This window comes from Podarcis filfolensis, assembly GCF_964270895.1.
Source record: "Podarcis filfolensis genome assembly, chromosome: 1".
NCBI classification, from domain to species: Eukaryota; Metazoa; Chordata; class Lepidosauria; order Squamata; family Lacertidae; genus Podarcis; species Podarcis filfolensis.
In genome coordinates, this window is record NC_139604.1 from 58,472,314 (window position 1) to 58,484,986 (window position 12,673).

Consider the following 12,673-nt stretch of genomic DNA (forward strand, 5'->3'; position numbering starts at 1 on the left):
GGATCTCCCCCTGGGCGCGCAAGGCTTGGGGACACCTGCGCGAAGCACGGGGCGTCCTCCAAAGGGCGCCCCATGCTCCGCGCTGCAGGCTGCTGCCCGCAAGCCGTGCGCGCCCGGGGGGATCTCCCCCCGGGTGCTGCAGGCTTGCGGACACGTGCGCGAAGCACGGGGCGTTCTCCGGAGGGCGCCCCGTGCTCCGCGCTGCAGGCTGCCGCCTGCAAGCCGTGCGCGCCTGGGGGAACTCCCCCCAGGTGTGCAAGGCTTGCGGATAGCTTCCTGGAGCCTGGAGAGCGAGAGGTGTCGGTGCACACCGATGCCTCTCGCTCTCCAGGCTTCAGCAAAAGCCTGCATTCGCCCCATAGGACGCACACACATTTCCCCTTCATTTTTGGAGGGGGAAAAGTGCGTCCTATAGGGCGAAAAATATGGTAAGTCATTGAGGGTGATTCTGCCTGTCCTTTGTTTCATACTTAAGAGTTTATCAAGCAGCTGTCATTCTGTGACTTGCAGAAAATGGAATGGAACATAACTTGGGGACCACATTTCCTTATGTAGGATCCACAAAAGAAAACTAATCTAGTTGTACAAAATTAAACCATAGCTTACTGAACTGGAGGTAATCTCTGCATAGAAGCTAGGTCATGAATGTCCTCTTCCATTCCTTGTTGCTGCCATCTCAACGAAGTATATACTATTGCTATTGATGATAAATTGTTTGCCTTTTCTGTTCCTTTGTTAAATGATGCTTGAATATTGGACCCTCTGTTTTGTGAAGTGGCCCATGAGAGATGAAGAAAACTATTGAGTGATGATCATCCATCACTCTTTGTGGAATGAATTCCCCATACACTCTATAATGCCTGTATGCCTTCCAATCTGCTCTGAAGTGTTTGAGGATCCTCTAGAACAGATTGGGGAGCATGCAGAGGGATATAGTGAGCAGGAGAAGAAAGGGAAGTCCCATCATGTGAGTTGTGTAACACTGCATGCTTAGTCTCTTAGAATAATACGCAAAGTCTTTTATATTTGAAACGGAGAATGTGGATCTTTATAAATAGGAGTTTTCAGTTTACTGAAAGCTGGTACATGGAAAAGTTGCAGACATGTTTGTGTTGGTTAGTGTGGAGAAACAAACCTTTCTGATAATCTTTCATGTGTTGTGTAACTGAAATTCCTTAAAATTTTGCCTCAACTTCCAGTCTTCTGAGTTGAAAAATTGAGTTCCTGCACACTGATTATGCATAGTGTAGTTCTGTTGGTTACAGTGCTCATATTATTTATATACTAAGCTTCAATATAGTTGTGAGAAGGCAACTGTATTTTCAGAAGCTAAGTTTTATTTACGGGAAAGCTTCCAATGCAGTGTTATGATCCCCTACTTAGCTAAAGATTGACAGCTTTTGTACTAATGCTGTCAGAGTAACTTTTACTGCAACCTTTGCCATTCTTTTAGGTCAGTTTGATCACCATGCTCGGGCGTATGGGCTGTTGCTGCAGCAGTGTCTGTCTGACTGTGCTCAGAATTTTGCCATTTGGAAACTAATTCACCCCTTAGAAATTGGTAGAAAGTGTTCCTCAAGGCTTGATGTTACCATCTGTGCTGCTTGGTTTATTACACTTGCAGGCTGTGGACGATCTGTCTGTGGAAGTTAGGACTAGAACTTTCTTTATGACCTTCCAAAGAGTCTGCAACCCTTTGGGTTGTTTGAGGAAACTGTTAGTATAGGGTTTGTTTGTTTTTCTCTGAATCAATTATCATGTTCAACTTTTATTTTTATATTTAGTGTATTTTTAAGTGAACTATTTTTGAAAAAGTGGTCTGTAAATAAGTCAATTTAGCTGCCCTGAACTTTAGATTGGAGGAAGGGTAAATCTTTAATAAATGAAATAAAATAAATACATTTTAACCTGCTGAAGATACTGAGGAACAGTAAATAGTCCTGAAAAATATTATTTGTTGTTGACTTTCTCTCTCTCTCTCCCCCCACCTCCCTGTACAATAGGCAAGCACACACCTTAACAGTCCTGTTCATCCTGACCTGCACCCTGGGATATGTGACACTGCTTGAAGAAACCCCACAGGATACAGCCTACAACACAAAGAGGTAACTAGCTGTCGCATAAGTGTTGCAGTCAGCTTTTATTGCCAGTTTTTTATTAACTAGCTAGAGTACCCATTTTTCTTATATTTACTTTTAATTTATTTTGGATTTTGATAAATTTATCAGTCCATTGTATGCATAGCAATGACTCCCCTGTCATTTGTAAAAATAACATCCCCAAATATGTAAATATGTTTTCTGTATGAGGAGATTCCACAATTATATCAAAGTTTTAACTTTTGTAGTTGTATAAGGAAAAAAGCCTTTTGTTTATTGACTGAATTCCTCGACTTCTATCATGAGATTTAAAAGACTGCCCCAAAGTAAAGTAAATAAAAAGGATAAACCAAAAGATATTCCTATCTGCTGAAAATAAATCAGATTGATGTTTTCTGTAGAGTAAGTCATATGTAAAATTTGTTAAATAATACTGGGCAGGATTCACCCAGCCAGGATTCACATAATCTGCAGAAGCCCTGTGCAGACTTCTTCTTGCATATGGGGGCTTTCTGCCTCTGTGCAGGTGTGTGTCAGGAGGCGCCCCAGAACAGTGTGCAGGGGGAGGAAGGGAGGGGTTGTTCCATCTAGCAGGCTGCAGTGCTTGTGCAGATAGAACGATGGAAGGAGTATGAAGTTTAATTCTACCACAGTTAAAAAAAAAATACTGTGGGAACTATAGTTCCTGTGTTACAGTTTTCATATAACTGGTTCATATTGGAACCACTTACTGAATTTTTGTATATATAAAGCTACTGAATGTGTCTGAATATATTGAAACATGTGCGTGCTACTTGTGGAGTAGTTGGAAATTACGGTGTTGTAGAATAGAAGTAATAGGTGACAAGGCTAGTGACCAGCTATGTTACTGCCCTCTCGTTTCCCTCCCTGCAATGCCAAATACAGTGGTACCTCGCAAGACGAAAAACGCGCAAGACGAAAGGGTTTTTCGTTTTTTGAGTTGCTTCGCAAGACGATTTTCCCTATGGGCTTGCTTCGCAAGACGAAAACGTCGTGCGAGTTTGTTTCCTTTTTTCTTAAAGCCGCTTGAAGAGGTGCAGTTGCGACGGACCGTGCTTCGCAAGACGAAAAACCGCACAAGACGAAAAGACTCGTGGAACGAATTAATTTCGTCTTGCGAGGCACCACTGTACTACTTTCTCCCACCCACTTTCAGCACAAAGGCTCACCTGTGTTACAGTAAGATTATTGGGCTATAGTCAAGCTGATACAGTATGGCCAGAGTGAATTGTATAATGGTGAAACAAAGACTCGGAGAAGAATGCATATGAAACTCCAGTGGAAATCGCGGTACAGTCTGGACAAAACAGGAAATTATGGTCATCAGCTTCAGAGCAGTGCAGTATATTAAACCAGCTTTAAACTGTTGTGGTTTAATACCTTGGTTTGTGTCATAGTTACTGTAATGTCTCAGTTTGAATGAAACAGAAAACTCTTGTTCATTAGAGGTGCACCACGAAAGAAGCAGCAAAGGTCATGTCTTCTCTTATTTGTCACCCCATGATGTATGTAAACTGACTGGCTCTCTTAGGTAAATGTTACCTAGGGCCAGAAGATATTTCAAAATGGTGGGTTTTTTTAGTTCAGAACTTGCATTAAGTCAGGCTGTATACCTGTAGAACGTTGGCTGCAGGTTCTTGCGTGTATGACAAGTGTAGTATCAACTGATGTTGCATAGCTGATAGATGCACATTATAATAGGTTTTCCCATATACCATTTAAGTTGCAGAAATATAACTGCAAAATACAGTCAAACCTTGGTTCCTGAATGCCTCCGTTACTATACGTTTCGGCTCCCGAATGTAGAAAACCAGTTTTCGAACATTTTCCGGAACCCGAATGTCCGACACGGCTTCCGCTTGAGTGCAAGAAGCTCTTGCAACCAATCGGAAACTGCACCTTCGTTGTCAAACGTTTTGGAAGTCGAATGGTCTTCCGGAACAGATTACGTTCGACAACCAAGGTTTTACTTTATTGTGTGTGTGAACTTGGCTATATATGCTTATAAAAGAGAGGCTGGTCTTTAACTACCCTGTTGGAGTTGTTTTTCAGTTGCCTTTATCATGGCATCAATTTTTATTGTAGGCTTTTGTGGTTCTTTTTATCAAACATCAGTGCTCTTGAAAGAATGTGATGCTATTCTGACATGCCTTCAGTAATATTTGTGTGTGGAAAATTGGTGTGGAAAATTGGAGTGAGTGGTGTCTGTGGAAAATTTCGGAAATGTGTCATCTGTGTATTCTAGAACTTGGAATACAATTGTTCTTGGTTAACTTGGTGAATTTATTTAAAGATGACCTCAGATTTTTATACTGTATTTTGTACTTCGTCATCTTGCACTTTGTAAAGCCACCGTGCTGGTGATATTAATGAATTATTCCAGTTGATCCTAGTTTCCATTTCTATAATAAATGATAGTTATGCCATGCATACCTAAAACTGAATGAGACCCAGTGCTTTTTTTCTGGGGGTACGCAGGGGTACGCATACCCTTAAACATTTTGTGAATCTAAGTTTGGCCTCATTGAGGGGCAGTATTTCAATATGAGTAGGAAAATGAGAGTACCCCTAAACATTTTTTTAGAACAAAAGCACAGGTGAGACCCATAAGTAAACTAGCAGATACCAATCCTTACACAAAGTTGGACTAATAGCCAGCTCAGCCTAATAAATCTAAATGCTGGAGAGAGAAGGGTTTTTTTCCATCCTGTAACTTAAAATGCCAGAAACGGAAGCTGGGAATGTATGTATGCAAACCATATGCTCTTCAACAGAGCTACAGTTCTTCATTCCAGATGTGAGTAGAGCTGTTGAGGAACTCACAGGTTTAGGTTGGAGGTGCATTGATAATGCTGTAAATGGAAGAGTTTCAAATCTTAAGGCCTCTCAGTATATCGTTCTGACCACACTCTGAAGTCTAGAGTAGCACACCTTTCAATCCTCTTTTGGAAGGGCATCCTATTCTTAGTGGTATCTAATGAGGAGCTTTGTCCTAGGGATTCATTGAAGAGCTTAGATTTCATGGAGGGTAATACTATCAAAGGCTGCTAGCAATGATGTCTATGTGTTATCTCCAGTCTTGGAAGCAGTATGCCTATGAATGCCAGTTGGTGGTAATTGCAAATGGGGGAAAGTGCTGTTTATACTTGGGTCTCGCATGTAGATTTCGCCTGGGCATCTCATTGGCCACTATGAGAACAGGATGTGTCTTTGGTTTGAACCAAAGACTCTTAGACTCTTCTTATGCTCTCACATTGTTAAATAACCTGAGGTTATCATTAAGTCAAAAACAATTGACTGCAGATAAAAGAAAGCAACATGATTTGATGGATGTAAAAGATCTAAAAATAATAGATGACATATTTGCTAGATTTCACATTCAGAAACCTCTTCTCATCACGAAGGGAAGGGAGTGCAGGGACACAAACTTCATACTATGACCTGAATAAAAAAAAGCTGAGGCATCTCATAATGTTGTCATTGACTGGGCAGAAATGATAACCAGTATTTAGCCAATGATTCGTCTGTGTAGGTGGATACAGATATGCAGTTTATTTCCTAATCACATTTTAGATGTCTTTGCAACATCCCCCTTAATGCTGCATTGACTAGGTTGAGCTACTGCTTCAAGTATAGCGTAACATATGGCACCACTTATAAAATAATTGCACTGGCTGCCAGTTCTGTGGTGCTGACCTACAAAGCCCTAAACAACTTGGGCCCAAGTTACGTTTACAGACTACCCAGTCAGTAAAATATTTGAATGAGGCCCTTAATGTTTGTGCTACAACCTGCTGAGATCCATCTTGCAGTAACTAGGGTGGTGGTCTTTTTCATTGTTACCAAGCCTATAAAACAGTATTGCCTTGTGTGATAAGTAGGCACCAATGGTGCTTTGTTTTGGTGCCTGATAAAAGTTTTCTCCCCAGCCTTCACTTCCCATTAATACCAGCTTACTGTAATTTGCACTGGCTCTGTAGCTGCTGTTGTATTGTCTTAATTATTTTTAATGGGCTGAATTCAGCTAACCAGTTCCGTTAGTGAATGCCAGCATGAAGATTCCCACAAGAAGAATGGGGCTCTCTCTTGCACCTCCCCCAAATCTTTTCTGGAGGGTTGGGAGAACCCCCAGAACGGGAGTGGGAAGAGAAAATGTTTCATCAGTTCTGTTGGGCAAGCTAAAATGCTTGCACTTTCTCCTTTGTGCTATATTGAATTCCACCCATTGTATATTCTTAATTGATTGAGTGTTTCATGAAAGGTGATATAGAAGTAATATTTAAAATAATAAAACTACTGAGCATATCCTTAATATGTGAGCAGGTTCCAGTGCACTGTGTAGTTGATGTAAGGTGGTGATCAGTGTAATTACATGTGATAAAGTACTATCAGGCAGCAATTAGAAGATGTATTTCTACCCTGTTTTGGTCTTTTTTCGTCTATAAATTAACAAGAAAGCATGCCTAATTACTCATAAGGGATTAAGAGTTCAAATGGAGGCTGCACTTAAACTTGCTTGTTAACCTGGTGCACCTTGGCTAGCATTATACTCTGGGTATATATCTATAGTTCCAGATTTGAGTGCAGATTTTGTTGCAGTATTGTGGTTTGCCACTTAAGGCTGCTGACTTGCTTTTTGGTCTGCACACAGATAATTTAGGTTCCTGCAATTTGAATTGATCTTGCTGCTTTGGTTTTATGGAACGTAAAACCAAATGAAGGCATAAACCATTCATTTAGTTCTTTAGATTTTCCATGACGATGTAGAGTTTCATAAATAATCTATGTGAATTGGACTCCCTTTATAGAGTTATAAAACTCTAAAACTGTACATAGCCTGAACATTCTCCCTCTGATATGTGTGCCTCAAACTTCAGATTAGCAATTATCTTTTTACTCAAGAAGCAACATAATTTCAAATTATGGTAAGATAAAAACAGTGATGATTTATAGCAAGATGCATGAATTAAAGCAACATGTTTAATCTAGATTGCCTTCATGTATTAAATAAAGTGAAACTTAAACAGGGTCTATAAATTGGTTCCATGTTGTCTTAACTCATGATAACTTGACCCAGATGTTGTTTTTTAGCATTGGTGTAGGGCAGTATACTTTGTTATAGAGGTCACAAACCTGACTGAATCTGAAGACATGGTGTGGCTTCCAATAGTTTAGTAGTTTAAACAGTTCATCCTTATAAATAGGTTTTGGTACTATGGTTCAGTAACTTGATTGATTTGAAAATATTTCTATCTATTTTAGTTATTAAAACTTTTGTGGTAACTTACAGCCACACTAAATAAGGTGATAGCCAACTAAGTCAGACTCAAAGTAGACCTGTTGAAATCATAGGCTTGAGTTAGTATCATTTATTCCAATTGATCTACTCTGAGTATTACTAACATTGAATATCGCTCTGTAATTGTGGCTTGTGTACTGGAAATACTTAAATACTAGGTTGACTTTCTTTAAGGATTAATTCACGTTTGCAGAAATAGAATATGTTACAGCCTTTTCCAGACAGTTTTAAAGTGCCAAGGAGATCACATATGCCTATGGAAAACTAGTATGTAATTAGCCAGACCTGTTGATCTATGACTGTGCCTCACTCCCCTTTTAGCTACACATCACGGAGGCTGAATATTACCTGTGCTTCCCCATAACATTTATGAGCCAAGTAACTGTTTATGGTATGAATGACAAATGGAAGCATGTCAGATTGTATAAAGGGGACTTCCCATGTTTCAGATGACCAGGCAAGTTAATTATAACTCAGCTACAGACTAGTGGATCCATACCCATACACGCAGTTAGCTTGGGACTTCCATCCCCTTGCTGCCTTTATCAGCTTTGGCACATTGAGTAGGGAAGAAGCTGCCTGGTAGACTTCTCAGGGGGTCCCTGCTAGGAAGGAATTCAGCTGCTACCAAAGCAGGTAGCAATGACCTCATAAGGTCTTGATTCTCAGCAAGACCTCATTAGTGTCCATGGGAAATAATTTCGGTGTTAGAAACTCAGATAAATAGGCTAGGCACCAAATGGCTCCTTAAACCAGGGTTACAGTTGCCAAAATTAAATGTCTAGTTGGCATTTTGAAGCCAGACAGCTCAAAAGTTGTATTTTTCAATACAACTTTCTGCTTCCTGAAATTTGTTCTGATTGTGCAGATAAAATATTGGGGGTAGAATTCTAAAGGATGTGCTGTTAGTGTGCAGAAACAGGAAAGATCTAAAGATCCCCAGACATGCACCTTCTGATGGTGGAGACATCAGGCACCAAGTGCCCACGAATCTTCACTTGATTGTAAGAGGCCAATAGCCAGGTACAAAATGTGCCTAGTGCCCTGCAAATTTCAAACTCTGAATCATTCCCTTCTTGATATGGCCACACCAAAAGCAGAAGCTGTGGAAATTGAATTGTGCCAACTGCTTGACTGATCTGAATAAGATTTTTAAGAACCGACCTGCCTTTCAATTTTAAGAGAATCAGTGTTGTATCTTTTGGTTTTTCTCAAAAGGATTTGCGAACAGCTTTTAGTAGGTAAGAAGAGTTAATATTGAGCCAGGCAAAATCAGTTTTCTTCCCTGTTGCATGCTTTTGACTACTAAAATGTATCTAAAACAACCTATTTATCACAGAGTATGAACTTCATGGTCTTTCAGTCTTCAAGACTAGACCGCCTTCAAATAGTTTTTCTGATTTCAGATGTTCTATGGACTTTCAAAAGACATATTTAACAAAAACCATTCATGAACAGATGTAAATTGAAAGTGTTTTTTTTCCAGAGGTATTGTTGCCAGCATTTTAGTTTTCTTGTGTTTTGGAGTCACTCAAGCAAAAGATGGGCCATTTTCAAGACCTCATCCAGGTAATCAAAATTGCTCATATCATAAAACTTCTCTTGATACTGATGCACTTGGTAAAATGGCTCCTAATGGTTATATGTAAATGTTGAAAGTAGCAACCTATGTTTCATAGCCTGTATCCCCTAGGTAGAATGTGATTTCATTATCAGAATCTAGCATAGTTTTCAGAAGTCCTCACCTGACTGCTCATTAGTCACTTAACAGATGACATATTTTACCGTACTTAATTGAATCTAATGCTCACCTTTTTTGGCCAAATTACATTGCGAAAATTAAGGCGTGCATTAGATTTGATGGCACATTTACTTTCGCCAGCAAATACTTTTTTTTGGTTTCAAGGTTCTGAAAATTGAGGTGCGCATTAGATTCAATGGTGCATTAGATTTAAGTAAATAAAGTATTTGCTATAAAAATGTAAGAAGAACCTGCTAGATCAGGCCAATGGTATATGTGTATGTAGGCTGGAGAACTGCAACTGCAGAGCCTTGTGCAACAAACATTCCACTTAGTGAGTGCTTAAGAAAAGGACACATTTCAGTTATCTATTTCAGATTTAGATTACACCTGGAAAAGGTGTGTGTGTCCCCTGGCCTCTTCTACCAAAAATAACTTACCTTGAGTAAGAGAGGCAGGCAAAGAGAGCACTAAATTTGTGCTCCTGTTCCACTGTCTACCGCCTGCCCCCAATTCCACAAGTCCATCTGCCACCAGCCACCCTGTGGAAAAGACTGTGGGATAGAAAGAGATGCAGGCAAAGAATAGCCTTCTCCAGCTGGACTATTGTCTTTCCCACAATAGGGTTGTCTACTATTGAATGCCCTGTGGGAAAGATCCTGATGACTTGTTACATTTTTATATTTTTGTGACTTTATTAATGTATATTGTTGTTACAAATTCTTTCAAGTATCCTTGAAGATGTGACATAAATAATTATATTGAAAAGGGAAGTTGATGGAAAATGTGTGGTTTGTATTTGGCTAAACACCATTCTGCAGATTTGTAAAACTGAAAATGATTTTTAAAAAAAACACATTAAGGTATTTAACACCAATGTATTTACTGTATTCACCATCCTTCACTTGAAGTTTTGCTAAACATGGTAACTTGATAAATGTTTTGCATCACAAAGACAGCTTCCTCTGTGGGAAGTTTTACACACAAACACTGTTCTTCAGAGCATTAATATTTTTGTCTGACATTTTATTTCATTAGTCAGAAGTACAATAGAAATATTGTTGTAGACAATTTGCTGAAGTATGCTACTGTGATGCAAGAGTGCAGCAGTATGGCTCTATTTGTTTAGATAGCACATTATCCTTGTTTCTTGTTTTTTTTTTTATTTGAAAATATAACAGAAAAAATAACAAACCAAATATAAATAACAACAAAAATAAGATTGTCAGCTGATATTAACATTAATAATATTCTGACAATTCTGATATAAACATATGATATAATTCTGATATAAACATAGGTAATTCAAATGTCCAAATAGGTGTCTAAACAGAATTTACAATTAAGAAGTTGTTCATTCAAATGTAAAGGACAGTGAGATTCAAACCACTAACAGATAGATGGTAGATATTTGTCCATCCAACTTCTCAGTATAGATATTTTAGCTACCATAAGGTTCTCAAACCCACTTTTGTTGCCTGTCTGTTATTCAACACATCACAGAAATATAATTTAAGAGTGTGTGAACATTTGCAAAAAAATTCTCTAAAACAAAGTTGATAAAGCGTTGTAATTTATGCCCAGAAAGAAACATCACAAAATGTGTCCATTCCATATGCCTCAAGAAAGCATTTTCTGAGTTACATCAATTCAGTTCTTGTATTACATGCTTGTATTACATGCTTGTATTACATGCTTGTATTACATCACCACAGATTCCCTTGTATAATGCCAATTCCAATAAGAAATAAAAAGAATCAAATGTTTTTGAAGTATTTCTATTGTTGATTATTCCTTTTCATAATAGTTTATATTGTGTAATTTTATTGAGTATCTAAAAGTCCTGGATTTTCTTCTGGTCTGTTGAGGATATTCTGTCCATTTTCCATGCCAATGCATTCAGTATCTAGAGATTCATAGAATTGTAGAGTTGGAAGGGAATAACCAAAATGCATTCATTTCTGTGTATCTGTTGTTTTGTGAATTTCCAAAGCATGATTATTGTATTCAATATTGTATTATTTCATATTCACTTACCCCCTCCCCAATTTTTTAAAACAACATTGCTACAGTTGTGCAGAGGGTGGACCCATAGATTTTTCTGTATATCTAACAAATGACTGATACTGTTAAGTATCCTCATTTTCAAATTAATGTTAATTTTCTTTCTTTGTTTGTTGAAGGAGGATGAGTATGCAGACCTTACAGTGCAATCCTATGCTTGTCAACTCTCAAATCAGGCCTACTTTGGTCAGTGGGTTTATTCCCTGGCAGGCATGTTCAGAATTGCAGTCTTTGTCACATAATGTGATTCTGTGAGTCACTTGTCAACAAACTGAGTGCTTTAAACACTCATAGTACTGGTTTTGAAGCAAAACATAATGAAAAACAATTTAGAAATTGTAACTCAGTGCTGACCTTCACTGTTAGAAATGTTACCTTTTCTATCATATACGTGAGAAGAAAAAGGCAACTTGATAGAATGGAGATGCTTTTGTAATATTGAATGGGTGGATCATCTGAAAATGGTTCAAAAGGAATAAGTGGCCAATTTTCACACACACCCCCTCCTGAGTTAAGCATTATTTTCAAACATTGCACACATCTCTGCAATTACATAAAATGATTTCCAAAACTGCTTGGAAAGCATAAAATAATCTGCTTTCTACAGAGCAACAAAGCTATTAGAGAAAGGACATTTCAGCTAGTCTGTCGTCTGAACTTGAGTAGTGAAGAAGACATAAGGCTGTTAATGAGAGTGCTAGAATAAAAGAATAAATGAGTGATCTGTCACTGAAGAGAAATGAGTGCTAATTAGGGATGCATGAGCATTCCTATGGTTGCCCTGAATGGAGCTTGATCTTTTCAAATGCTCCTTGTGAGCAGCCACAGAACACGCATAGGCACTACAAAACTACAAACCTTACTTGGGTGAGACAGTGATGGGTGTTCCTGTTCCTAGCAGGGGACTAGGGCTGGAACTGGCCCTTTCAGTCTTCCTTCCCCACCATCCTGGGACAGCAATTCCTAGCATTCCTGACAGAAAAATGACCCTGTAATTTAGGGCTTGCATTTGTGAGGCAAATGTGGACCTTTTCACAGCAGGGGCCTGTGTGTGGGCATTTGAACTATACTTACCATATCCTAGTTTTAACAAGTGCATTTCAGTGTGTTAGTTGTGGAAGTCTCATAATTAAGTTGCCAAAACAGGAGTAGTTAAAAATAGCAATGCTGTGATACACTTCGAAGAAAGCTTGGTAAATGTTTATAATTCGAGGTGTGTCTGAGGAACATTGCCTATGCTGGTTGTTCATTCATGAGATACTTAAATGGAATATCTAAAACTATCATAATAAAATCAGAACTGATATTTTTTGCCAGAGTGGAAAATCTGAGCTACATCCATCTAGCCTTATATTCCTTAATACTGGGACCATTTTCATCAACTATGGGCGGAACAAAGAGAGAACTTGTTTAGCAAGGGTATTATCAGATATCAGATTTTGAAAGGTC

General features: G+C 38.7%; 1 protein-coding gene across 1 annotated transcript in view; it reads left to right on the forward strand.

Moving 5' to 3' along the window:
* The window catches only part of PTDSS2 (phosphatidylserine synthase 2), a 38,364-nt gene that overhangs the window by 6,293 nt on the left and 19,398 nt on the right, over positions 1 to 12,673 (forward strand). The window contains exons 2-3 of the mRNA XM_083615567.1: positions 2,004 to 2,105; positions 8,906 to 8,988. Coding sequence (XP_083471693.1) covers positions 2,004 to 2,105; positions 8,906 to 8,988 — 185 coding nt within the window. The remainder of the gene's footprint in view (positions 1 to 2,003; positions 2,106 to 8,905; positions 8,989 to 12,673) is intronic.